We start from the raw sequence: 27,383 nt of genomic DNA, 5'->3' as shown, positions 1-27,383 counted from the left end.
TTCTCCTTTTCATCCTTATGCATGCAAATGCATTGTTTACCCTTGCAGCTTAAAGAGAGTTGCTAGCTGTGCAGCACTTCCAGCAGTTCCCCAACATAAACAGTGCTGGGAGGCTTTGGACAACGCTTCCATTGCACCTGGAGTTTATCGCACGTGTGTTCCCAGTAGCTTCTGACTGAGCCTCGTAGATAAAAAAAGGCATCAAAGGTGGCTAAAGAAGATGCTGACTTCTGGAGGCAGCAGCGTAGCCACTGGCTTGCTGGCTGCTGTGCCCACAGCGGAGCCCGGGCCTGCACCAGTGGTGCTTGCTCATCCCTCCGCAGCATGTGGCTCTCTGCCCCCCTTTGCTTCTCTCCGCAGTGGCAGGAGCAGTCTGGCTCTCACTGCACCCCAGGCCACCGTTCTTTAAAGATGTGAAAGCTGGCGTGCCCGATACTGCTGAGCTGACAAGGTCCAGAGGTGATGGTGATGCCTGGCTTGGTTCAAGTTCATCCTTTTTTTTGCTCCCCCGCATAAAACAGGTTGGGCGGTCGCATGATAACATTGCTTCTGTGCTGCAGGGAACTTCTGGATCTGACTTGCCGTCTTGCCAACACCCTGAAGAAATATGGGATACAGAAGGGGGACAAGGTGGCCATCTATATGTCCGTGTCTCCCTTGTCTGTGGCAGCCATGCTGGCTTGCGCCAGGATCGGTGCCATTCACACTGTGGTCTTCGCTGGATTCAGCGCAGAGTCCTTAGCTGGGAGGATCATGGACTGTAAGTAGATGCAGACGGGGGAGCTAAACCCCTCTGGACACTGCTCCGAGGCATATCCCAGTTCCGTGTTTTCTTGGCAAAAAGAGAAAAGGTTCATTCTCAGCTGGTGGGACAGTTTGCTCTCCTTGCAGAGTCCTGTGGAGAGCTTTCCTGTAGTGGCAGATGCAGTATTCTCTGCCCTTAAAATACTTCATAAATTGTTCAGTGTTCAGTCTGCACTGGGTTACTGCCAGACAGCGGTGAAGCTGGAGGGAAAACCAGAGCTTAGGAACGGCCTGATTTGTTCTTTCACAGTGTAATCGCAGTGTTTCTTTGATACTGCTGCACTGTGCTAATTCTGCAGTCTTGGTTGTGATACTTTGATTTATGTATAGCACTGGAGGTGCTGGCAGCCTGCCCCTGCTCTGTTAGCCGCTGTACCAACAGCCAGAGCTGTTCTTAGCCCAAAGCACTGGTACTGTGATTATGTAAAAAGTAATGCTAAAAATACCAGCAGAAGAACAAAATAGCAAGTGGCTCACGTCCTAGCAGTCACATCAGTTTCTGTATGGCTAGTGTGAGGGAGTAAGTCTTAAAGCAATTTTCATGCGCTTTTTTTCTTTTTTTCCTGTTTTAGTAGAGTTAATCTATAGAGAGCAAGTACAGGTTTTAGCTGTCCCACACTTTTGGCCGCTTTGTGCGGAGGTGATGGGTCAAAGAGCCATTCCTCCACCACCACAGCTCTGTAGTACCATGGCGTGGTACAGTTCAAAGTGCTGTGCTGGGGCGCTGCTGTGTGAGGTGGCTGCCGGAGGTTTCCCCTCGAGGGACCGGTGAGTTTCAGAGGGCTGCGGGTACCGGAGCAGGGTGATGCCTCCGGGAGGCTGCCGAGTTTGGTGCCGTTCAGTTTGCAGTGGACGCTTACATGTGGCCCTGGAGAGAGGAGGAGCAAGGGGCAGAGGTGCTGGCTCGCTGCGGTTGCAGGAAGCCTTGTGCTGGTTGCAGCACGTGAGCTGCTGGCCTAACGCAGCAGGATTCACCATAGCATGGGTAATGGGGAAGAAACTGTTCTGCATGTCAATTTTGCTAGGAGGAACAGAGGCGTTTAAATTGCAGTGAGTGGTACTTGGGCTAGACATCGGGAAAGGCTTTCTGGTGTTCACGATAGGCATTGGAGTGGACTGGTGGTGAGATGGTAGAGCAGGTACCATGGGAGCATGTTAGGAAGGTTTGACTGACAGCTGTCAGAAATGGTTTAGCTGGAGTGGACCCTGCTTTGGGGTAGGGGAGATGGACCAGATAACCAGTGGAGTTTCCAGCTGCCCCTAAACTCTGTGGTCTCAGGTTTTAAAGTGTTTTTGTCAGTGTCACTGACTGTTTCTGATTGATAGAAGTTCTAAGTATTTGTCACATATGTTGTCCTGTACATCATCCCCAAAAGTAATGAAAGCAGGATGCACATACTAATCTGGGAGACAGGGTAGTATGTCTGCTAATGCTTTCTCTTTTTAGCTGGATGCAAAGCAGTTATCACCTACAACCAGGGAGTCAGGGGAGGCCGGATTGTAGAGCTGAAGACGACTGTGGATGAAGCTGTGAAGAACTGCCCAAGCATCAAACACGTCTTTGTGGCTCAGAGGACAGATAACAAAGTCCAGATGGGTGACTCTGATATTCCCCTTGAGGAGGTATGTTGACGTTGGTAAACCTTGCCTGTTTCCCCTGATGTTTCTTGAAGTATGTGATGTTTACTCTGCTGGGGGAGCAAAATATGGTGCACTAATAAATGTAAGGACCAGCTAACACCTCTGAGTAAGACCTCTCTGAGAGACCTGATGCAGGGCTGCTCAGAACAAGTGTGTGAGAGTCTTGCTGAATGTGTAGATCGTGCATACTTTGGCCTTTGATCCGCGGTAGGCTACGCTGGGAATTGGCAGCCAGGGAAGATCAGGCAGTCTCCATGCTTTCCCTGCTACGTGTGCCGAGCTAAAAGTCTATGAAGCAGCGGCTGCACTGCAGCTTGGCACTCTCGTGTGGCCGTACCAGGTCTGCCGTCGATGACTGTACCCCGGGGGGCTGATGGATACAGCTGCGTTGCAGTGACAGCATCTGTACGTCCCTGCAGTCACCCAGCTCTGCAGACACCCACTGCCACTCTGGGTAACTCCTTTCAGGTCTGAGTGTTGGCTAGGTCAGCTTTCTCTTCATCTGCAACTTTGAGACCTGAGTTCTGCAGATGAAAAGGAGCTGCCCCTTATGGCATCTGCATCTTCATCCTCAAATGGATTGCCTGTATTTTCAGTCTGCTAGGATTGTGAGTTGAAGTGGCTTAGTCTGTATCTGATTCTTCTCAGCATGGGCAGCGGGTATGCTGCTCCATTCTAGTCATCTTGCAAACAGTGCTGAGATTTAAGGAGCGAGTGTTTCCTGAGACTGAGCACACTAATGCCACTGCTGCTGCGGTCATACTGTGTTCAGACGCTCTGTTATGGTTTGTCATACGCACACTCAGACTGGACGCTATTGAAAGGCAGTGCAGAAATAATTAAGTTCCTGGCAAGGCTTTAGTACAGCCTATGGACGGTGTCATGGTTGCCCTGTGATGGGACGACAGTGGTGGCCTGGGTATGTTTAGAACCTGTGTTTCTTGGGGGAGAAAACAGCTGTTGCTTTAATGTATGTAGCTGGTACATATGGGACTGCAGCCTAACGCAGAAGTAGTTTTATCAGTTCACTGGCAGCAGTAAACAGAAACTACTCATCGTAATAATGCCTGGAAGTCACCCATCTGCAGCTAAGATAATTACTCAGGCGTCCCTGTGCTGGTCACATGAGATAGGAGCAACTGCTAGGGCAAGTTAGACAGAGAAGGCAGGTTTTAGTCGGAAACTCTTTTACTCCTTCTTACTCCACAAAGCGCATTCTGATGATTTTCCTTAGTGTGCAAACAGCCTGAGAGGCTTTGGTGACCCAAGAGCTGAGCTCAGCCCGTGGTCAGTTTGCAGTGTCTGAAACACAAGAATTAAACCATTAATGCTGTTAACTGTCATTGCTGATCTTTACAGCCATTGTGCTTTCCAGCTCTTGTGCAGTGGCTTACTGCACAATTGGAGTTCATGTTGTGATGGAGCATGAGAACTCCATCTGAGTTTCAAAACCTGGCAAGTCAGCCTGAATTGGCAGTGCTGAAATGTCACAATAAATACCTGAGCTGAGCAGGACAGCTGTAACTCGGAGGCTAAGAATTACATCTGACACTGTCGACTCTGCGTATTTTATTAAGCTTTGTTTGTCAGACACTTTTAAACAACTGGGCCTGCCATTGGTAGTGTTCACTTGTAAATACAGCGTGTTTATGGCATAGCCTTGTAAAAAGGTTCTACCTAAGAAATTCCTTCAAAGAGCTACTTAATAACCCTTGCAGGCATGATTATTCATCTAGGACAGTACAGAGCCTGAGAGAAGCAAGCCAGCTGTGCTTTTTTTACAGCCATATGTTGAGCATCTGGAACACACAGCGATTATTGCAAGTTTGTATGTGGATAAGAAAAAACCTTAACTTCGTCCTGCAAAATCTTACAGTCTGGGCAGAGAAGCCCTCTGCTGCTACAAGGTTCATTGACCACAAGCATCTCTTTCAGAGCATGTTATTTCCCCTTGCTCTGCTGGACTGGGCACACAAGCCGGACCAAAAGTTGGCTCTGCCCTAGTAGGACATCACATCCTTCCCTCCTGTGGCTCTGACCGTAGCGGTGAGGGAGAGGATCTCACCCACCTGAGCAAACCATGGAGCATGAGAGGAGGGACGGAGGCAGGAGCGTAAAGCACTCTCCTCCTCACCAGTAGAAGCAATTGGAATTTGAGGATCAGTCCCTCAATGATGATGGCCAGAGAAGGGAGGTGAACGCTCAGTTTAACTGCTGCACTGCAGTTTTCGAGGGAAAGGGAAGGCCCTAAACAGTACCAGCCAGCTTTGCTGCTGCTGTCAAGTGTGGTTCATGTTTGCAGTCCCGTCTTTTTTTTTTTTTTTTTCTACTAGCAGCTTGCAAAGGCTTGAGATGTAAGCTATGACCTACCATTTTCTCCTGAAATGTTATTTTATCTGGCCAAATCCCCTTGACTTCTGGACCCAGCAGAGGTATCGGTGGAAAGGCTGGGTGCTGTGTGTCCGCAGGGACCTTTCTGCTAGGTGAGCACATATAACCCATGATACACCCATGGAAGTCTGTGAGGGAGCAGCAGCAATGGTGGTTCTTGTCTCTGGACACTACTGACACGCTTACAGGTGTGGGAGTATTGGTTGGCTCCATATAACCTAAGTCTTTCTGCCATTACCACCTTTTTTTTTTCTTAGGAGATGGCCAAGGCAGCTTCTGTATGCACTCCAGAGAGCATGGACAGCGAAGACGTGCTTTTCATGCTGTATACCTCGGGCAGCACTGGGAAGCCCAAAGGAATTGTTCACACCCAGGCTGGATATCTGCTGTACGCTGCTGTCACGCACAAGGTAAACTCAGCTGCATCCTCTGGAAAAGGTTCACTCACCTTCCCACAGTACTAACGAGTGTGGTGAGAGGTGCTGTATTCGGTGTTCACTGCTCAGCTGGCTTATGGGGTGTGAACAAACAGAAAAACGTCTGAAAACATGTAATTAATCTTCAGGATTTGTTTCTGGGGAATATAATACTATGCAAATGAGAGGCTGGAGTTACAAAAGGAAGGAAACTGCAGTGCTGCCACTTTTGCATTTAAAATGTGCTAATGTGGCAGGCCAGAATCTGGGGACATTAAAGTGATGTGGCTGAGGAGATTCTGGTAAGTATCTTACTGGCATGGGTAGTGTGAATATTACTGTGGTATTTTTTTCAGTAGGATGCTGGCCTTTTTTATTTCAGAGGATGTGAACTCATAAAACAACCTCTTTGCGTAGCACTTGTCTGAAGATCAAAGATTACATTCATGCTCTGTGGTTGCACCTTTCTGCTGCTTTTCTATGTGATCTAGGCTAAATGTTTTAACTCCCTTTCTCATGGGAAAAAAAAAAAAGTCAAGGGACTGCTTCTTGAAGCTTCTGGTCCGAGCTCTGCCTATGAAAAGCTAACAGTGAGATATGGAGAGGACTGTAGTGAAAGATCTCTACCTGGGTGTAGTGGTATCGCCCTGTTTGTAATTGTGAATTCAGGCAGAGGTTTTCTTTCCTTGAGCTGACACAGCAGAATTTTTAGAATATCTGAATGTGCAAGTATCAAGACTTCTCTGCATGAAGGGTATTTGTTACATCAGCTTTTCTATGTGACAACATAATCTCCAAGGCATCTCTTTCTTAGTCCAGAAGGTAGACCCTGGCGTGCAGGGAGGCACTGTATGCAGCTGTGGTCCCTTTGGGGAACTTCAGAGCCTGAGAGGGAAAGGCACTTGTGAAAGTAAGGTGAGAATGGCTCTCCTGGGTAGAGGGATCAGCTGACATGTGTGGCCTCTGTGGTCTTTGCACACTCATGTGTGACACTGGTCACACACTCATGGGGTTTTCTTTTAGTTCTGATCCACTTTCTTTCAGTTAAAACGTAAAGCTGATTCTGCCTTGTGAGTCAGGACCTCTTCACCATATGTAGAGGAGTTAGATTTACAGTGGGAAGCATCTTCCATAACCAGGATAAGATAATGAGTTCTCAACAATCTTTATCTTGAATTTGATCAGCAGGGTTGCATCTGGTGGCATCGGGTTGCAGGTGGCATCTGGAAAGCAGTACGCTGATAGAAAAGCTGAGCAGCTAAGAAAATTTCTCAGAAAATGTTTTATGGTCACCTGTTGGTTACTCCAGCTTTCTCAGGGAAACCTGGTGATACTGGTGAGGGGTCTGAGCCTCCGAGGTCTGCAGCTCCCTGCAGTTCAGGGTTATGCCTCCCATGTGGGCTGCCTGGAGTAGGTGACCTTAAGTATCCAGGGCTCAGGGCTTTGGTTGTAGCTTTGTTGTTCCAATCCGAGCAGCTGCCGGTACAGCCGTGCTCCCTATATGTTTGCAAAAGCATCCAGGAACCTGGGAGCCCTGCTGCTGCTCCCTCTGACTGGCTTCTTCCCCTGGGTCCGGCCTTTCTGCTGCTGTCCCATGTGCCTGCCTCCGCTTGCCCTGTTTGCCTTCCCACTCCCGCTTGGGTGCCCAGTCCAGCATCTCACCTTTCAGCTCTTGGCTGCCTGCCAGCAGAGTGGCCTTACGTTTGTCTTTGCAGCACGTCTTTGACTACCAGCAAGGCGATGTGTTTGGCTGCGTGGCTGACATCGGCTGGATCACGGGACACAGCTACGTTGTGTATGGACCGCTCTGCAACGGAGCCACCTCCGTCCTCTTTGAAAGCACTCCGGTGTACCCTGACCCAGGTGAAGAGGTGGTGGCCAAAGGTTTGGCTAGACATGGCAGTGTGATAAAGGGCATTTAGAAACCTGGCCGGTGTGACCTGCCTGCTCCGGGGAGGGAAGATCTATTTCTTTGGAATGTGTGTCTACGGCATTCAGGAACATCTGTGTGTCCATAGTGGTGGTGGGGAAGTTGCCATTGGTTTTCCTCTGAACTCACAGCAGGCATAGCTGTAGCTTTGGCTGTTAACCCTCCTGCAGAGCACTGGCAGCGGTGTGTCGGTGCTGGGCAGGTAGAACATCTCTTGTGGTTTTGCAGGTCGTTACTGGGAAGTGGTACAAAGGTTGAAAATTAATCAGTTTTATGGAGCACCTACAGCTATACGTTTGCTGCTGAATTATGGAGAAGAGTGGGTGAAGAAATACGACAGATCTTCCTTGAAGACCTTGGGATCAGGTAGTGGGCATGAAATCTTCATCTGAAAAAGACAGGGAGTTCTCGCTGGTAAAATGAAGGTACCAGAAGAGCTCAGCTGACCGGATGGGATGTGGTTAAAAATAGATAATAAAGCAGGCTCCGGTCTGGCTTTTCATATATTTTTCTCAGCAGAAGGAGAAGCAAGCTGAAGCTGGGGTTGTTGAACCTTAGTGTGATTCCCTACTTCCTAGCTTATTTTGCAGAATCACATTCTTTGCTAAAAAGATTTATCCAGTGGTAAATGATATCACTTTGGATTTCACTGGCATAGGTGACCCAAGCAGCATTTTCTTGCATTATATACAGTCCTAGAGGTTGTTATATGTGACCTGCATTGATTAGTTACTTGGTCTTTCTGGAAAAGGGTCAGTCCTTGGTTATGTAAATGCATTGCAGTCCTTTGCACATCCCAGCCAAAACGCTGTAAGCATTCTGCTTACAGATTGGGCATTCAGCAAAATTCCCCCAAAGGGAGAACGAGCTGCCCTCAACCCCGAGGCTGAGGCCGCTTCCTCTCTTGTGTTGGTCTAGTGGGAGAGCCCATCAACAGCGAAGCCTGGCACTGGTTCTACTGGGTGGTGGGAGAAGGGCGCTGCACCCTCGTGGACACGTGGTGGCAGACAGGTAAAGCCGGCGGGGGGGCGCGGGGGGGCCTGGCTGCTGCTGGGGGCTGGGGGTGGGGGGGATGTCATGCCTTTCAATCTGATCCAAGGAGTCTGCTGAGAAACCCCTCCTGGCGTTCTGGTCAGAGTCACTGGGGAGTTTCAGCCCACAACAGCCATGTAACGACTTATAAAAGCAATGTTTGGGGATTTTTGTATGTGTGTGTTTGGGTTTTTTTTCTTTTTTTCTTTTCCCCTCTAAATGTTCTTTGATATTTTGAATGCCAGAAAATCTCAATTTGTTTTAGAAACAGGAGGCACAGACTGAATTTCTGGGTAAAGCTGGGAGTGGGCAGCTTGAATCGGAAACCTCATTTTCAGCTGTTTACCCAACTGTACTGACCTTGGTATGGTCTTATCATGAAAAGGCATTTATAGCACCATCCAGCCACAATCTGTACTCAGATGTGCTTTGTTTCCCTCTCCGGGAATGCTTGGAGGAGGATGGAGGGCTAAGCAGCGTAGCCGCAGGGACGCGGCGTGGCTGCTCGGGCGGGCTGGGGGGCTGGCTGGCAGTGGGCCGGGTGCGAAGGGGACGGTGGTGCCACCCGGCTGCCCGGGAGCAGCTTCTCTCAGGAGCAAAGCAGCATGCCATAGTTGCTTTGGCCCTGGACCTTTGATGCCTCAAAAAGGAGCGTGCTTCTGGTTTGGCAGCAGGCTCGGCCCAGCTGTGTGCATCGGTAACGGCTTGTTTTCCATTTACAACCTGCTGGACCAAGAGACCGGCTCTCATAAATCCCCTTCCAGCTGGAGCAGAGCTGGTCCCTGCCTCCTGCCCTCCCTGGCCAGCAGCAGAGAGAGGCCACTGCAGCTCCTTCCCGGCTCCTTCCTCAGCACCTGCTCCTCTCTTCTGGGCACCAGCCTCCAAGAGGTGCTAACGGTGTCCTGCAGTATGTCCTCGGGTCGTGAACCACGGTTTGCCGTGATAGAAAGAGCAATCTAGATAGATAGATAGAGCCATGGACTCTAAGGATGTAGCACAGCTGCTGGCATTCTGCCTTAGCTGAAAAAAAGCCACCCCAACTCTTAAATTTCTAGCTGCCGTTGGGCAGAATATTTATTCTCTTTCCAGTCAATTTTCTTTCTTTCTTTCCTGCTCTTGATTTCATCCTTATTCCTGCTAGCAGGCTCTCTCTTCAAGGATCCCTGTGGCCCATCTCAGTGTGATGAATTAGCTTCTGGCACACAACCAAGTTCCATTTTAATCCAGACCAGACTTGCAGACTCTTTTAATTTCCAGATTTGAAATAAAACAACCTCAGAATTCAGAGCAGCAACGTTAACTACTGTCTACTTTAACTACCGATCTCTTAAACCATCTGCGTTCTCACATGCTGAGCAGAAGGAGAGCTGACTGGCTAGGTCCTATATGCTTTCCTCCTCACTGCTCTGAAATAAAATGCCATGGAGAAGCAGTTGATCACAGTGGTGGAGTTGAGAAGAATCTCTTTTTGCCTCAAAGGTTTTTCATTTGTTTGTCTTCGGTTAACTGGTGCGTGCAGTGTGCATGCAGTGCTTAATGTTTCCTCCAAGGTACAGGGTTAGATCTCTTCATTAAACATCATTTCTCCAGAGTTTTTGGAGCAACAACTGTCAGATGAGGGGTTGAAGAACATTTGCTGGACAGTCTGTAACTGCAGTATTACCTGGAAGCAGGCACTGTTTTGCATAGTTACCAGCTCCTGGAAGCATAATACAATGATAAATATTCATTAAATGGATTTTGTTAGAAAGCAGAATCAATCTTTCTCCACAGCTGATGCTACCAATGAAGAGGAAGCCAAATAAACCTTGGAAATATTATATACACCATTTGAACGTGAAGGGAGCGTGGAAGATCATAGAAACAGTTTGATGGATGTTGCTTGTGGTCCTGTGGTGTCACCTCTCATATAAGATTTCAATATCGCTTGTTAATTGTGCTGTTGTATGCAGTGTCCTCTGTGTTACATTGCTTTCTGAAGCAGCAATGCGTTGCCAGCTAATAAAGGCTGGTAGGCATAAAGATCAGCAAATGGTGATTTAAGAATCCACTTGAAAGTCATTGGATGGGCAGATGAGTGAGATAGCAATTATGAGAAGCAATTTAAGTAGTGTGGTACGTGCAGATGAGGGTGGTGAAAATTCCTGTGGCTCTTACTGTTAAAATATTAGGTAGTGCTGTGCTGTGATCGACAGTAATAGAAACAAAGCTGTGTTGGAGTTTCAGGTGTAGCCCTTCACAGTGCAGAAGAGACACTAGGTATTTTTACTTCTGTCATTGGTTTTGTAAAAAAGGTACAGCTGTGAACAAAAGTGTGGTTTTGAAAGACATCCCTGAATAGGCCCTGGAAGCTTTTGTTGTTGGCATCATCTTACAGCAATTTAGACTGGGCTGGTGCTCCTGAGGTGGATCCCCCCAAAACAGTTAGTCCAGTCTGTCTGTGGCGGTGAGGATAATGGTGGCAGAGCACACACTCGATGCTGCTGCCAGGGGTGACTTACCCAGGGCAGAAGTTAGCCTGTTCTGATGCATCACCCCCCCTGCTCAGACTCTGCTGTCCTTGCTGAAGGATTGCATGGATTTGCACTGTGCTGACAGCACGGGCACAGGCAATGTGGAAGCACAGCTTTTCTTCTGCCAGCTCTGCCTCTAAAGAGACAGACTTCACCAGGGCAGGGTGGAGCCTAGAAGCCTTCCTAGCTGTCATCTGTCAGTGGCTAAAATTGGTACTTTTAAACCAGTTTAAAATAGGTCTTTACCATACAAATAATTGTTAAAGCATGCTTGCCACCATGCAGGTCCCTTTGCATTGTGACTTTACAGCCTGATGTGCAGCTGGCTGCAGGATGTGTAGCATGTGGCAGAACCCATGCTGAAACATGGCTTTCAGCGCTGTATTTGGAATGAGTACTGGCTGAGGAAGAGCAACCCTCAGTTTGATCAGGTTCCCTGCTCTGATGCAGATTCTGTCTGTGCAAACAGAACAGCAGGTGTTTGGGGTGCTTTTTTCTTTTTCTGAAAAATTCAAGGTGATCCTTTCAAAATGAACAGAACCATGTGAAGTGGGTGCATGCCTATCAATGAAATGTGAAATAATTTTATGTGTAAGCCACATGTGAAATTATTTTCTGCAGGTCTGAAGCTTAGGCTTCCTCAAGCAGAGCCTTCCTCATCGCTATGTCAGGGCAGCTGGATGCAAATTCAGGGTCAAATTCAGCAATTTCAACCACTGGTTTCAGTTTTCACAACCTCAGCAAAGCTAGTAGAGGAATGCACTCTCCAAGTGGCAGAACATACCTTTATTTATGGAGCTGTATTTTTAAAGCCTAATGCTCCTTTGGTTTTGTTTCTCTCTTGTGTTTCTGAATTAGTTTTAGAATAGAAAAGATCTGATTACAGTTGGAATCTGATTTAGTGTTCATCCCAGCAGGAATGATAAACGATGATTAAAGGGTTCACTTTTGAATAGAAAATAAGCTCAACCTACCTGTAAGGGTTGCATTAATCTCATACTCTGTAATAATAGTAATTCAGACTCCTGAACTGCTTTTCATGCTACCCTTAGACAGCTGTGAGAACAGCACCGGGAGATAAATCCCCTGATGTGCTTATACTCTCCCTATAAAATCACTTCTGGGGTAGGAATGGGGCTAGTGAGTGCCGCCCGCCAGCAGGTAGCCCTGTTGCGGGGGGCAGCACCTGCAAGGGCGCAGGCACGCGCTGAGGTGCCCGTGTTCATTGCTGGTGAGTGGCTGGAGAAATGGGTTTGTCTGTGAGCTGACTTGGTGTAGGGAGCAGAGTATGGGGCTGAATCCGTGGGTCTTCCTTGTGCCGGATGGATTTGTCACAGACAGGAGTGGGAAGGCTGTCGACTGCACGTGTTGTGGCTGCTGCTGCAGGGTCCGTGGACCACGTGCTGCAAAGCCAGTGGCTGTAGAGCCCTGTACTGCTCTCCTCTGAGCCTTTGGAGGGCTAAGTTGGGCGCCAGCGACCCTGATGCTCTGGGGTGCGGTGAGCTGCTTTTCCCCTGAGGCAGCTGCTGACCACACTCTGGTCTGTCACTGCTGTACACAGGGGGCAGTGATTTTTGCAGCCAGCACTGAATGCAGCATCGTGCAAACAGGGAGTAGGAGTAGCTCTTGATCCAAGCTCACCAAGGGGGGACCTGCCTGCAGCTCTCTGCTCTCTACCTGCTGCAATGTCCTCTGTAGACAGAACAGGCCTTGGTGGTGTCATCCTGGCTTGCCAGATGTTTTTCTGTGTTTAAGCCTTTCTTGTATTCACAAAGAGCTCTTGGTTTATCAGGTTTGTGCTGCTTTCAGCTGGCTGTGCTACTGGTGTGGCATCATTCCTTCCCAGTGGCTTTTTCTTGCAACGTGGCTTCAATATTCTATTCTCTAAATGAGCTGGCATTTGCTTTCATCCAGCATCGGATGGCCCCCACATATTTGTTTTTCATTATTCTTCCAGAAACTGGTGGCATCTGCATTGCCCCACGGCCTTCAGAGGAGAAAGCTGAGATCGTTCCCGCCATGGCTATGAGACCTTTCTTTGGGATTGTGCCCGTGCTGATGGACGCGAATGTGAGTTGAGGCTGTGCTGGGTGCCCAAAAGGGAAGCCAGTGTGTGTTTCTGCCTTATTATCTTTCTGATGGCAGAGGAACAGGATTTGAAAGGATGTTTGTTCCTCCATTAAAATGGTAGAATAGATGAGCAATTTATATATTGAGCGTATCTCAAATGTCCATACAGGTTGCCAGCTGGGCATTGCAAGCTGGCTGCAAATCTCTAGCAGAGTGCTTGCGTTTTCAGCACTGCTTTTATGGTCTTACTGCTTCTGCTTAAGAGCTGCCACCTCTATTTGTGAGAGAAGTCAGAAGTCACAGCTCCTGGGAACCAGGGAGCTGAACCGTTGGAGCAGTGCACACAGCATCCAGTGACATGGCCAGACTGGAGCAGCCAATGGGACTGGTGGGGTTTTCCAAGAGAAGTGCAAGGCATGTCTGCGAGAAACTGGTGCTGGTCTGTGAAGCTCTGCGGAGCGGTCCCCATCTGTGCTACAGTGCTCTGTTAAACAGCAAAGCATGTAATCGCCTCCATATACGGTTTGGTAAAGGAATGTGGCAGTTAACAAAAGTGAAAGTGGAAGGCAGGGGTCCCTGCTAGCGTCATCCCAGGCATCCTTTGGCTGTTCACACCTTTGCTGGTATCACCCTCCAGAGGATCACAGGACTCACTTTTCTTTTATCTGCTGTGCTGCTGGCCTCAAGAGGCGAGGAAGGCATGAAACAGTACATAGCAGCTCCACAGTGGATTTGTCTTCTGTGCCTGTGGTCCTCCACTGACGGTCTGCAGTAGGCAACAAGGTGACTCTGGCCACATCAGTGACAGAAAAGCCACTACTATTCCTTTTTTGTTCACCTGAACCTCCTTCCTGTGCTTGAACCTGCAGGGAAAGGTTATAGAGGGCAATGATGTGTCCGGTGCACTCTGCATTGCCCAGCCATGGCCAGGCATGGCAAGAACAATCTATGGAGATCACCAGCGATTTGTTGATGCCTATTTCAAAGCCTACCCAGGTAAGGAAAGTGCCAAGGGAAGGCAGTTTGCACTGCAGTATAAGCACACTGAATATTTTCAGCAGCAGCACTTTGTGATATTTCTGTACCAGCCAGACCCTGGTTGCTTGGGGTTGTGTGTCACGCGTGTCACAAGCATGCACTAATGGTCTGAGATAGTGTTGCGCTTTCTAGCTGGCAAAAGGGGATGTATTTTTTAAAAAATCGTAATGCCCAAATTTTAAAGGTCCAACTACCTTTTCTTTGGTGCCGTTTATGTCTCACTTGGAAACAGGTATACTGGATGGGAACACGTCATGTTCAGCTGGCTGAACATAAGCCAGCAGCGTGGCCGAGTGGCTGAAAAGGCCTGCTATCAGAAACAGTGTGGCCAGCAGGACCGGGGCAGTGACCGTCCCCCTGTGCTGGGCACCGGTGAGGCTGCACCTCGGATCCTGGGTTCAGCTTTGGGCCCCTCACGGCCAGAGGGAGGTGGTGGATCACCATCCCTGGAAGAGTTCAAAACAAAGTGTAGATGTGGTACGGAGAGGCGTGGTTTAGTGGTGGACTTGGCAGTCCCGGATTAACAGTGGGACTTGATGATGTTAAAGGTCTTTTCCAACCTAAATGATTCTGTGATTCGATGAAAGTACTGTCCGCATCGCTGATGGTTCACAGGCTGTGTTACATCCTTCCTTTGTATAACGTGGTCAAGCTGTATCTGGCAAGTAATTAGAAGTGGCAGGGAAACATTATTTTTTTTGTAGGAGATTGGACAAGACCAATGTCTTCACTCAGGAGCAACTGAAAAGGATTTGAAAGCTACAAGGTAGACAATAATTAGAGACACAGTCCTGCAAATTGTACAAAATGTGTTGGAAAGCAAGAATGGGAAAGTGGTAGAAGAAACTGAATGATCACATGGTCCCTTGTTACTGACTACATGTTCACATCTGAAATCTTGTTGATATTTAGTTGATAGTTGTTTGGTTGATTTGGAAAGGCAGGAGCCATGACTGAAAGTTCTGGCAAGAACCACCTTCAGATTTCACAGCACTAGCTGTCTGGCGCTGCTCAGAACCACCACAGGAACAATTCAGATGTGGACATAGCTTTGATGAAAAGCCAACACAATCTCTGTCACAAGATGTGCTGAGTGACACTGGAGTTTCCTGGAACCACTGGGTTGTCTTCAGTTTCTATCAAATGTTTTAGACCCTCCAAACACTGAGCTTATCAGGGGTGGGGGGGCATTCAGCTAATCTGATGGCAGCATGCCTACCATGCTCGTATGCTGGAGGGGAACTTTTGTCTGGGATCTGAATCTTCGTTAGCCAGGAGGGAAGATGGCTTTTCATCTGTCCCAGTGTAAGTGATTAAAAAAAATTGGCAGTGTTCCCATGCACAGAATGTAATGGAGCTGCTGCCTTTCAGCTGAACAGCGTGTTTTCTACGAGTGCTGAGGTGCAGCTAGCAGCAGACCTGAGTCTGACCAAGTAGCCTATGGCACGATGCCAAAAGGCATTTGAAGGGGTTTTATCTCGGTGCTGTATGCACCGCTGCTGTGCAGCTGGGGGTGTGCAAAGCCTAAGGGGGTCGGAGGGCTCCCCTTGGTTTTGTGAATCCAACAAAGCATCGCTGTGTCGTGTTGCTGGACTTGGTTTCACTACAGGGGCATCAGCCACTGGCTGCTGCTAGTGGCCTGCAGTGGTTTTGCCTTTCTTGGCAGAGCTGTGGGCTGCGCTGTCTTGATGCAGCTCTGGTGCTTACTGGGAGCCGGCACAGCCCAGGCAGAGCAGAGGAAGGCTGGGGTGGCAGAGGGGAGTGAGACATGGTGGTTGGCAGGTCATGCAGCTGCAGGCTTAGGAGGCCCTGCAAGCTGCCTGATCCACCCTGCCCTACTCGCCATTCTAGAGCATCGCCTGTTCTGCATCGCAGCCCAAAGCAACAGGCTGGCGCACTTCCCGCTACTGACCACCCACGTGTCTTTGGTGCAGGTTACTACTTCACAGGGGATGGTGCTTACAGGACCAAGAAAGGCTATTACCAGATAACGGGGCGCATGGATGATGTCATCAACATCAGTGGACACAGGCTTGGGACAGCAGAGATAGAAGATGCAATGGTAAGTTCCAAGCAGGTAGAGGAACCTGGACAGGGCATATCTGTGGGGCAGGGTGGCCCTTTCAAAGAAGCTTTATAAATTTAAACAAGCAGGGAGTCTCTTGCCTGCAAGCCCCTGCCCCTGCATACACATGGCTTGATGCATAATGAATAGCAAAAGTGCAAAAGGAAACAGCTCCCCTATTAAGGAGAAAAGGAGGCAAGTGAGAGAGGAGTCACAGCGTGGGCACTCTCTGCAGTTGAGCTGTCAGAGCTGTTTCAGTGATGTTGTACCGTTGCAGTTGGCATTTTGGATGCTAGTGGAGTTCTAGTGCTGTGCTGGTGGAGGATGCTATGGAATCTCCATAAGGGATTCTTTCTCCTGTTTGTTCCTTCCCCTCTGCTAACACCTAACCTCTCCTTCGCAAATCTGTGCTACTTGCTCATCTGAACTAGCTGAGTATGCCTGAGAATTTGGTAGCGGTGAATGTGAAGCAACCTTGATTCATCTCAGCTGCAAAGCTAGCCTGTCATTTTGAGAGAAAATAATATTATAGCTCAGGGAATTGAAAACAAAAAGTCCTCAGGGCATTTATTTTCAAAGCTTGACATGAATATTTATTTCTATATTATGTGCCTTGCCTGCAAATGGCACTTAAATATAATACTTGATAAACCTGAGCTGTGTTCACATTGCACACAGGATCCTACTTTCTCCTCTGTAATTTTTTTGTTTGGGTGGGTTTCTGATCATAGGCACAGGATCTGGTTCCTCTCCCACTCGTGTATATGTATATGCATATATTTATCTGCTTTAATTGCTCTGTGACGTTTTCTTTCATATTTTAATATAATTTAAGATAGCATAATCCAGTCTTTGTTGTGGGATTCAGATATGCGATTTCTTCCGGTGTGCATGGCCAAATTGTTGTCTTACTGCAGAAGGATGTTAAATTAAACTCTGAAGTGTGACAGAATAAATCACTGTTGTGTAACATAATAATAAAAATACGCATTTGGCAAAACAACCCTTCCCCCCTTCTGGGAAGATGAAGAAGCCTGATTTTTGCTTGTGATTTGGCCACGGACCGTCACCACCTGGGACAGTGGTCATGCACACACAGAGCACAGACAAATAAAGAGGAAGCAGGTTTCCAGCTGGGACAAATTCAGCTCGGTGTGCAGTGGGATTAGCGGGGAACGTGAGAATACTACTTTGTGTGTTTAAAGCAGGGGCGGTCCAGCCCATAAATGCTACTCCCAGAGGTGTGGCTGTGGCCACCAGCTGACCATGCAGCAGGAAGGCAGCACGCACCTTTCCCATTGCGCTTTCAGCAGGATCTGCCAAGGGGAGCCTGAGATAATGGCAAAGTGGTTTTTTCCTAGAGCAACTGGTGCAAACTCTGTAGGGCTTGAAGCAATTGTTACGCTCTTCATGTTTTTCTTTCACTTTTTGTGAAGGCTGATCACCCTGAGGTCCCCGAGACAGCTGTGATTGGGTATCCACACAAGATCAAAGGAGAAGGTATGTGAAAATCGATGCCCTCAGGTGACACCTAGGTACTTTCCTTCGTTTCTAGCCTGGACTGCGTGTTAGGAGGTGCCTAGGGCCATAGGAGGGCAGTTATCCTTAGGCTGGCTGGTGTTGCAGCCCCAAGAGGCAAAGACAGCCGTGGAAATAACTGCACGTTCCGAAGCTGGGTGCAGGTTTTATTCCCTAAACTATTTTCATACATAATGTTTGTATGTGTAGTAGAGCTTCCTTAAAAAGGATCATGCTCGGATATGTCCTTTGACCAGAATGGGAATAGCTGAGTTGTGCTGGCCAGGTTTTCATCCCAGTGGCACTGGTGATTTATGTTGAGTTGCCATTGTTACTGAGATCAGCCTGGTCCATAGATGCCAAGACAAGGCTGGGCCATCATTTGAGGGCTGGAGTCTGATTCCCTTTTGGGAGTTTCTTGGCAGTCTGGTTTTCTTGGCAGTCACTAGGTTGCACACAGGAATGATTTGAAACCTGCCTTGGCAGTTGAATGAGCATCCCTGGTCTTGCCAACCAGGATCTAATATGAGGTGTGTGGCTTCTGCTCCTTTGTCTTCCAGGTGCCTTTGCTTTCATAGTGCTGAAGGAGCAGACAGCTCATATAGAACGTGTCAAAGAAGAGCTCAAAACCATAGTGGCTTCCAAGATAGCAAAATATGCTGTGCCTGACCACATTCTGGTAAGTGGGAGACTGTAACTGGTACCAGGAGCAGGAATGGTCACACAAGCAAGCCTCACCTTCGTGCCCACAGCGCTGCTGTTGTCCCTGTCTGGCAGGAAAACAGAACCAGCTGGAGGAATCCCTAGGTAGGGGAGGGCAGGTGCTGTGGTCTGTGTGTGCTCCTTCTCCATGCTTGAGCATCAGCAGTGACCCAGGGGGCAGCTGGGGTATTACAGCTGCTCCAGCCTGCAGAGCAGCCTTCTCGGTGGGGCTCTTGGTGTGTTTTAATGTTACCCCAAGGCTGCTCCATTTGGGCCAAGCGCTGAGCAACCCTTTAAATGGGATGCACAGAAAGTGTTGAGAGCACCGTGCTTGGTAAGAGCTTGGTAAGGAGGGGAACCCCAGGCCCACCCTGTGCCTCAAGATGCGCTTGATGTCCCTGTTTACTGTGCAGCAGCATTACTGCTCTGTATGGCTCTTGCCCTCAGCTAACCCCTTGCTGAAGCCATGCAGCGCTGTGCAGTGGATTGGATAAAACCCCACCAAACTGTAGAGAAACGTCACGACCTGCAGTGTCGCTGAGAGGCAGAATTATACTTTCCATTGCCCAACTACTTTGTGTTGATAATTAGCATCTACCCTGGATCTCAAAGCACTGGCTGCATCTGTTGTGCAACTGGCAGCTGTCCAGCCTAACCCTGGAAGCACTGATGAACTCCAGGCTCTGTTTCAAGCCTCACCTTCCAACAGCTAGTTGCCTTTGTGTGCCTGGGGAGAATGCACAAAGCTGCCCATTAGCTGCTCCCCAAGGCCTGCCTCCATCCCTTCCATGCTCTGCTTGGAGGCAGTGACCACACCACTTCTTTGAGTGGCTCTGCTTTAGCCACATGCTTGGAAGGTGGACACCAAGCCACAAGTTAGAGAATGCAACAAGAGTAGGCAAGGGTGGCTTGGTCAACTTGGAACGGCCCAGCACATCCTCAGTGGATTGGACTTTCAGGTTTGCAAGGAAACACCTGTTTCCCTGTGTTTGGGGGTAGTCCTGAGAGAAGCCCTACAACTCTTTCCTTGCATGTTAGTTAATGCTTTGGAGTTTTGTAGTCTACTGGCCTGATCATGTAGCAAAATGTGAGACCTGCTAGCATCTCTGGTGCCTGAGAACTTTAGAAACCCCAGGCTGAAGTTTATACTAAAGCCTTTGAATCTGCTGCTAAGTCCTTTGCAAGAAGTGTAGCCAAGGCATTTAACATGCTTCTGGTTATGAAGGCAGGCATTTAGGCTGACAGATATAATTGGGCAGAGAGAAACATCAGGAGACAGGAGTTACTCCTTGAGCAGGAGACCCTGTAGCTGGCGTGCAGTACTGTGTGCTTGATATTCCTGCCCTGTAAAGGGGAATATGTCTGTCTGTTCTGGTAATGTGTTGAGATCAGTGTCATCATCAGTGCCTGAGTTGTCAAGTGTAACTAGCTTTCTAGTTCAATAGTTAACAGCTTATTCAGGACCTGATGTGCCAAAGAGCTGTATGTCCTGCAGCACCCAGCCTGGGGATACACAGCAATGAGTAAATGGGGAACAGAGTCCACTTAAGGAAGAATAAAATCTATAGCGCAAGGGATCGATGCTAGTGACACTAATTTTCTTGAACATAAACTAGTGTGCTGAACGGCCTAGTATTTTCCAGGAGCCTGAAGTGAGCTGTGGCCCTGAGCTAGTGTGCCAGGCTTAGGGCAGTTCAGCCAAGTGTCCTTGTAGTTCCCAGCAGGACGCAGGTTCTAATACAGGTGTGTTTTTCCCTTCTCTGCAGGTGGTGAAACGTCTTCCTAAAACCCGATCAGGGAAGATCATGAGAAGGCTGCTGAGGAAAGTAGTCACTGAACAATCAAGCAACATGGGAGATGTTACCACACTTGATGATCCAAGTGTTGTCAAAGAGATATTGGATGCTTACCAGAAATACAAGGAGAAGAGTTCCTCATAACCAGCTGCTCTGGAATCTCTGTCCTCTGGTAACATGGAAGGTCTCAAATAACCAGGCAAATGACATAGTTCTCTTGGTGTTTTTTTAAAAACTTGGTTCCCTTCTAGGGGAACAAGATTTTACACTCCGCAACATATTTTGAGATGCATAGAGCTAGGAGCAATCTGCAGTTTGGCACAGTCAGTGGGCTCCCTTTCATTGCTTTTAGGGCTGTTGTAGAGCAGCTGTTGGTGGTTTATGTTAGCTATGATGACATTTAATACTAGCTGAAGCGAGATGCGGATGTTAATGTTTCTGATTTTATTGTTATTGTACGGGGAAATGTTTTTATACAACACTTTTGCTGTTTTAAAAGAAGCCCTGGAATACACTTCTTCAGTTTTGCCTTTAGCTTGGATATCTGAGTTCAAGTAGCTGTATTTCACGGCAGCTGTGGTGCCTTCTCAGCAATACTGGGTATTCTATTAGATGTTCCACCTGTGTTATTAGGGAAATGAGAAGGACATGCCTAGTCTGATAATTCTTGCGTTGTTCTAATACCTCCTTCAGCTTTCCTCATAAAGATTTGTTCCTACCCCTATAACTCCTGGGACTTGGCAGAGATGATAAGCCTGTGTCCCTTCATGTCCCACCTAGGCAACCCAGCACTAGCACTTCCAGCTGCAAAACTGAGCCACAGAGCCTACTGCTGGACCTCCTACGTGTCCTCAGTGCATTGCTGGTTGCGTAGGAGGAGTCTGGTCCCATATGTTTTTATTGTGCCTTCAGAAACTGAGATGACTAACTGGGCTTTTAAAGTAGCTGTCCTCTTCCTCATGGGTGATGACAACTGAATCAGTGTTGTCCATTGTGGTTCACTTCTGCCTGTCAGGAGTGGGGGTCTGCAGCTGGTAGATCTCTGCTGCCAGTTGGCGATTTGTGTAGGTGCCTTTGTTCTTGAAGTCTCTGTGAAAAAGGATGATGTTTGCTTGCTGTCTGTCAGAGAAGCGTTGGGAAACAAAATCCTGAAGTGCTCAGCAGAGGTTTGAAGCTGAGACACATGCTGGAGGACTCACTGTGACTTCCCGGGCTGTGTGATTTCTGACCAAGGAATGGTTGGTTTAGCCCACTCCCAAATGACCTGTAATCTTGTTTGCTTCAGCAAAGACAGGCACCCAGTTTGGAGGTAGGTTGGTTCTTGTGTCAGAAGTTATGACTTAATGTTTGTCATTTCAAGTGGGGCCCTCCCACATCTGCCCCCTCCACACGCTGCTGTGCTGATCTTCCAAAGAATTAAGTGCCAGGTGGGTACCCGAAAATTGTGTAAATTCACCAAGAAGAAGGAAGTACCTTTTGGATGCTGTCTGGAAAGTGATAGCAGCATTCCAGACCAGCAGCCTCAGAATAGCAGGGAACAATAGCCTTTGTCTTTCATATGCTTTCAAAACTGCAACTCATATATTCAGTATTTTATCTCTGGACTCATCACGAATACGTTTTGACTGAAGCACTCCTTATATTTGGGCTGTTAGGAAGAACTTGCTGGTAGGTCTCCTGTCCTCCACTATACCACTGAAGGTCATGAAAAAGCCTGTAGGTGCCGAATGCCTTTGAGCCTTCTGCCACTGCAAAATTTGGTTTAAGCTGGCTGAGGGGTTCAGAGTGGTTGGAGGGGCCAACGAGCATGCCAGGAAGGCATGGTGGAGGGACTCCTCCCCTCTCCCTGGGTGCAGAAGCTCAAGGTATGTGCCAGTGTAGCGTGCACTGTGCTGATCCTGGGAGTGTGTGCCACAAGGGCTCAGGCAGAGCTCCTCCATCTTAACCTGCCAAAGTCAAGTGACTGCTAGCCACCGTTCCAGTGCTGTGGCTGGGGTCACGCCATCACATCTTGCAGTCCTGCCTCTGTCTTTCTCAGATGACAATCTACTTATTTTCATGGAACTCTGGGTTTTGGCATGCCAAACCCCTGAGTAATTGGCAGAATTGCCAATTTTTACCCTAGTTTTCCAGGGGTGAGTTATTGCTGAATTTAACAGGAGCAGCACTGCCTTTTCCAGTGGGACCATGTATTGGAAAGACAACCTGTGCACCTAACTGGTGGCAGGAAGGAAATGGCTAGGCTGCCCTGTAGGGCTGGGAGAATAGTGAGTTTTTTGGCCAGCAGAGATGCTGGTACCAAATGGGGAAGAAGGCTGCTCACAGTACGATGTGTTCTTAAAGACAGGCCTGTGTCTTAGAACCCAGAGTTCTTCTGAGTACACTAGCTGCATTTGCTTTTTCTTAAATTTATTTTTTATTTTGTATCTCTCTAGGGACTGGGTAATACAGTAGGGAATACCATGCTTTGTTAAAATTCCCATCCTTCTGACTGCAATCCATTTTTGCTTGAGTTGAGTAGACACCCTGTGGACTTTGTGGGAAGTCAGAGATCCAAAGGTTTCATGGAGTTGATGAAATGTTAATATTTTAGGAGACAACCACTATATATATCCTCTTGTCATTGCAAAAAAACCCCAAACCTCCAGAAAAAACAAAACCAACCGCCCACCCCCAACTTCCTTAAGTGATTTTCAAGTCGGAAGCCACCAGGAGTTAATGGTTTTGACAGAAAAAAAGTAGACTCCCTTGTTTGAACAAGTTGTCTCCATGTAGTCTGAAATACACTGTGGAGAAAAAAAAAAAAAGTTTTGAACAAGGTTACACACTTTCCTTTTAGCCAAGAAAGCATTTCCTATACTGTGGATATAGCATTTCCTTGTCCTATTGACGTGAAATTTCCGTGCTAGCGTGTGACCCAGTGGTCACAGACCAATGATCTAATTCATCTGAACTGTCTCACAAAGACTAGCTATATGAGGAACCATGTGCTCTGGTGCATTGAGATGTTCGTCATACAATTCCTCTGCTCAGGGAAAGCGTGAGACAGGCATGCACCCTCACCTGCAACCCTGTTGTCATCATCAGTGCCTGAGTTTAACCTAAACCCCTGGGTTTAGGGACCACAGCTGCCAGTGAGGTTACAGACTGACCAGGTAGCTGTAGCACTCCAATAAATTCAAGGCCATGCCAGCCATGGTGTGGACGGACTGTAGTTAGAAACAAGCTTCATAATGTGAACTTCAGAAGCCTTAGAAGCATCTTTGCTAAAATTGTGTCACCAGCATGTGCAAGGTCAGGGTGCCACATGCCTGCCACCCAGTATCATGATGTCTGCTCTGTTTCTTCCTTGCATGTTTCCACAGCTGAGCTGTGGTCCTTGGGATGTCCATCTGCTCAGAGATGACTTGATACCCCTCAGGGTATTCATAGCATGTGGCGTGTTCTGTGGTAGACACAGCTCCTGCTGGGTGGCCTCAGCCCCTGCCTCTCCTAGTGAAACTGCACTTCTGCGAGTATACCAGCATCAGCTCTTGGAACTAACACCCCATGCTCAGTTCATCTAATAGCACCCTGAGGCTGGTAGAAACAGAGCTAGGCAGAGCTTGGAAGTGGTACTTCTTACAAAAAAGAATACTACTGCACTTCACTGGGTAGGCTACTCATAGAAGGCTTTGCCAAACATGGAATTTTTCAGCCAGAGAAGTCCCCTTTTCTTCTTTTCCCCCGTGATCTCTGCTAACCACAGTGGTTGCATTTGCAGTGCAAGCCTGAGATGAGCTTTGTATTTTTGTTGTTTCCTGGACGTCAGGAATATCAGCACTGGTGCGTGGTGACAGTACTTTCTGTTTCACATGCAGCACCTGCCCCAGGCTTGTGGTTCAGGTGAGTTTAGCCTGCGGAACTGGCACCGATGTCCTCAGTTCTTGAAATGCTAGGAAGGAGGTAGCTTGTGAAAGACCCCAGGTCTGCAGGCTGAAGAGCTGATCTTCACTAATCAGTGAAGGCGGTAATGATATATGGAATTCTTAGAGTGGGGCCATGGGACAGACTTGGAGGCAATTGCTTTGTTTGGAGAAGCAGAGCTGTTGAATTCTTCTACACCTTTGTGTGTCCATGAGTAACGTGTGGGTTATTTGCCAGATCGCCTTTGTAGCTTTGTTAAAAGAGATCCAATTTTTCCTATTGCCGTTTGTTGCAAAGAGCACGTGCTTGCTTTTTTTCCCCTACTCTGTTTTGCCAGTGAGACCCAGCCATGGTGCCTTTTCCCCCACTGGAGACACAGACCATGATTTTCTTAATTTTAGAAAGGGAAGATCTGTCTTTGTAGAGGTGTGTGTTGTACAGTCTAATGTTAAGCCTTTAATTTCATTTTGTTTTCTTGTAATCATGCTTTAAACACATTTATTGTCCTTGACCAAAACCAATTTCTTCAGTGATCTCTGTATTCCTATTTTCATTAAAGGAAGTGTCTTTCTCTGTGTGATGGGTTAGCTGTGTATTGTGGGTGCCTGCCCTCCATCCCCTAAAGCGTCTGGGACTTTTTCAGTTCTTTGGACTTGCTTCTGCCTGTCCTGGTTATTTTAGTCTGTCAGCACAGACCAAAGGAAAGCAAAAGGGGTTTGAGATCAGGATGAATCATCGTGTGGCCCAAATTGCTGTTTTGCTTTACTGCTTTTCTCTAAGCAGTAGCTCACAGGAAATGAGTTGCTGCCAGAAAACTGCCACTGCAAAACAACACAAAAAGTTGAAGAACTAGCATTGCAGTGTCAGTAAACTGCATGTCTTGTGTAAATCCTGAGGTCCTACTGCTCAACACTCGTATTCAAGGATCGCCTTCTCCAAGCTCAGCAGCGATGCATCCCAACAAAGATGAAGCTGGGCAAAAATTCCAGGAGGCCTGCGTGGATGAACAAGGAGCTCCTGGACAAAATAAAACACAAAAAGGAAGCCTACAGGGGGTGGAAGCAAGGGCAAGTAGGCTTGAAAAATACAGAGAAACTGTCCAAGCAGCCAGGGATCGGGTTAGGAAAGCCCTGATAGAATTAAATCTGGCCAGGGATATCAAGGGCAACAAGAAAAGCTTCTACAGGTACATTAGTGATAAAAGGAAGACTAGGGAAAATGTGGGCCCTCTCCAGAAGGGAACAGGAGACCTGGTTACCTGAATGTGGAGAAGGCTGAGGTACTCAAAGACTTCTCGCTATGGTCTTTATGGGCAGATGCTACAGCCACACTGCCCAAGTTGCAGAAGGCAACGGCAGTGACTGGGAGAATGAAGAACTGCCTACGGTAGGAGATCAGGTTTGAGGCAGTCTAAGGAATCTGAAGGTGCACAAGTCCATGGGACCTGATGGGATGCATCTGTGGGTCCTGAGGTAACCGGTGGATTAAGTGACTAAGCCACTGTCCATCATATTTGAGAAGCTGTGGCAGCCTGGGTGAAGTTGCCATGGACTGGAAAAGGGAAAACTTAACTCCCATTTTTGAAAAGGGAAATAAGGTGGACCTGGGGAAATACAAGCCAGTCAGTCTCACCCTGGCAAGATCATGGAGCAGATCCTCCTGGAAGCTTGCTAAGGCACATGAAAATAAGGTGATTGGTGACAGCCAACAGGGCTTCACTAAGGGCAAATCATGCCTGACAAATTTGGTGGCCATTTATGATGGGGTTACAGTGTTGGTGGATCCATGGAAGAGTGACTGACGTCATCTACCTGGACTTGTGCAAAACTTTTGATGCTGTCCCTCATAACATCCTTGTCTCTAAACTGGAGAGACATGAATTTGATAGGTAGATGACTGGGTGGATAAGGAATTGGCTGGGTGATTGCACTTGATGAGTTGTGGTCAACAGCTGAATGTCCAGGTGGAGACTGGTGATAAGTGATGTTCCTTAGGTGTCTCTACTGGGAGCAGTGCTGTTCAACATCTTTGTTGGTGACATGGACAATGAGATCAAGTGCACTCCCAGCAAGTTTGTTGACAACACCAAGCTGTGTGGTGCAGTTGATATGCTGGAGGGAAGGGATGCTGTCCAGAGGGACCTGGACAGGCTTGTGAGGTGGGCCTGTGTGAACCTCTATGAAGTTCAGCAAGGCCAAATGCAAGGTCCTGCACGTGGGTTGGGGCAATCCCAGGGACAAATACAGGCTGGGCAGGGAATGGATTGGGAGCAGCCCCGAGGAGAAGGACTTGGGGGTCTGGTGGACAAAAAACTCAACATGGCCCAACAATGTGCGCTTGCAGCCCACAAAGCCAACCGAATCCTGGGCTGCGTCACAAGAAGCATGGCCAGCAGGTTGAGGGAGGGGAGTCTCCCCCTCTACCTCACCCTGGTGAGACCCCACCTGCAGTACTGCGTTCAGCTCTGGGGCCCCCAACACCAGAAGGACACGGACCTGCTGGAGTGGCTTCAGAGGAGGCCATGAAGATGCTCAGAGCGCTGGAGCACCTCTCCTGTGAAGACAGGCTGAGGGAGTTGGGGTTGCTCAGCTCCAGGGAGACCTTACAGCAGCTTCCAGTACCTACAGGGGCCAACAGGCAAGCTGGAGAGGGACCTTTTACAAGGACATGTAGCAATAGGACAAGGGGGAAATGGCCTTAAACTGAAAGAGGGGAGACTGAGATGAGATGTTAGGAAGAAATTCTTTACTGCGAGGGTGGTGAGGCACTGGCACAGGTTGGTCGGGGAAGCTGTGGATGCCCCATCCCTGGCAGTGTTCAAGGCCAGGCTGGATGGGTAAAGCAGCCTGGTCTAGTGGAAAGTGTCCCTGCCCGTGGCGGGGGGGTTGGAACTAGATCATCTTTAAGGTCCCTTCCAACCTAAACCATTTTGTAATTCTATGATTTTCTTGTGTGATGCAAACAGAGTAATTAGAACAATTAGTTACCATTAGTTGATACGGATGGTTCAGCTGCTAAACTCCTTGTCCTATGCACACTGTGCACAGGTAGAAAAGGAGTGAAAATGGGATGTGTGTGGCGAACATGAGAGACAGCAGCATGTAGAAAGTGAGTGTGTAGCTGTCCCAGAGCGGAGCAGATGAGAAGAAATTTGTTCCCAGGTGCCATGGATCAGTAAGTGCCCAGAACACATCCTGTGCAGGGTGCCGTGTCCATTAAGAAGCAGATTGTGTTTTGCCCTCTGCATACCATGTGGATAACTCTATAGTTGTAATGCAGGGACAGGCACCTAACATCCTCATTAGCCACTTCTCCAGTTACCTCCAGCAGCTGCTTCTGGAAAGCTTCCAGCGCCACTCTTAGTTCTTGCAACCCTCTGGCAGGTGTCTCCCAAGTTACAGAAATGGCTAGATAGAAAGGCAGGTGCCCATCTCCTCACTTCATGTTTCACTACTTCAGCTGCCCTGATTTATTTACTGATAATTTGTTGGTAAAATGGAGACTGTTTCCTAGCCTAATACAATTATATTCAGAGGCTGTTTCTGTGGCCAGTTAAAGTCA

General features: G+C 48.1%; 1 protein-coding gene across 2 annotated transcripts in view; it reads left to right on the top strand.

The window, feature by feature from the left end:
* The window catches only part of ACSS1 (acyl-CoA synthetase short chain family member 1), a 38,617-nt gene extending 14,220 nt beyond the window's left edge, over positions 1-24,397 (top strand). The window contains exons 3-14 of one of the 2 annotated variants that reach the window (XM_055725604.1): positions 561-760; positions 2,252-2,427; positions 5,094-5,246; positions 6,968-7,115; positions 7,411-7,548; positions 8,101-8,193; positions 12,685-12,797; positions 13,667-13,793; positions 15,770-15,897; positions 17,337-17,400; positions 17,979-18,097; positions 19,887-24,397. In XM_055725604.1, coding sequence (XP_055581579.1) covers positions 561-760; positions 2,252-2,427; positions 5,094-5,246; positions 6,968-7,115; positions 7,411-7,548; positions 8,101-8,193; positions 12,685-12,797; positions 13,667-13,793; positions 15,770-15,897; positions 17,337-17,400; positions 17,979-18,097; positions 19,887-20,060 — 1,633 coding nt within the window. In that variant the 3' untranslated portion in view covers positions 20,061-24,397. The remainder of the gene's footprint in view (positions 1-560; positions 761-2,251; positions 2,428-5,093; positions 5,247-6,967; positions 7,116-7,410; positions 7,549-8,100; positions 8,194-12,684; positions 12,798-13,666; positions 13,794-15,769; positions 15,898-17,336; positions 17,401-17,978; positions 18,098-19,886) is intronic. The other variant, XM_055725605.1, reaches the window with a different exon arrangement.
* Positions 24,398-27,383: the final 2,986 nt, after the last annotated feature.

The sequence above is a fragment of the Falco cherrug genome, chromosome 13 (genome assembly GCF_023634085.1).
Source record: "Falco cherrug isolate bFalChe1 chromosome 13, bFalChe1.pri, whole genome shotgun sequence".
In the NCBI taxonomy this organism is placed as follows: Eukaryota; Metazoa; Chordata; class Aves; order Falconiformes; family Falconidae; genus Falco; species Falco cherrug.
The sequence above is the reverse complement of the archived record's forward strand: the minus strand, read 5'-3'. Positions and strand labels throughout refer to the sequence as shown.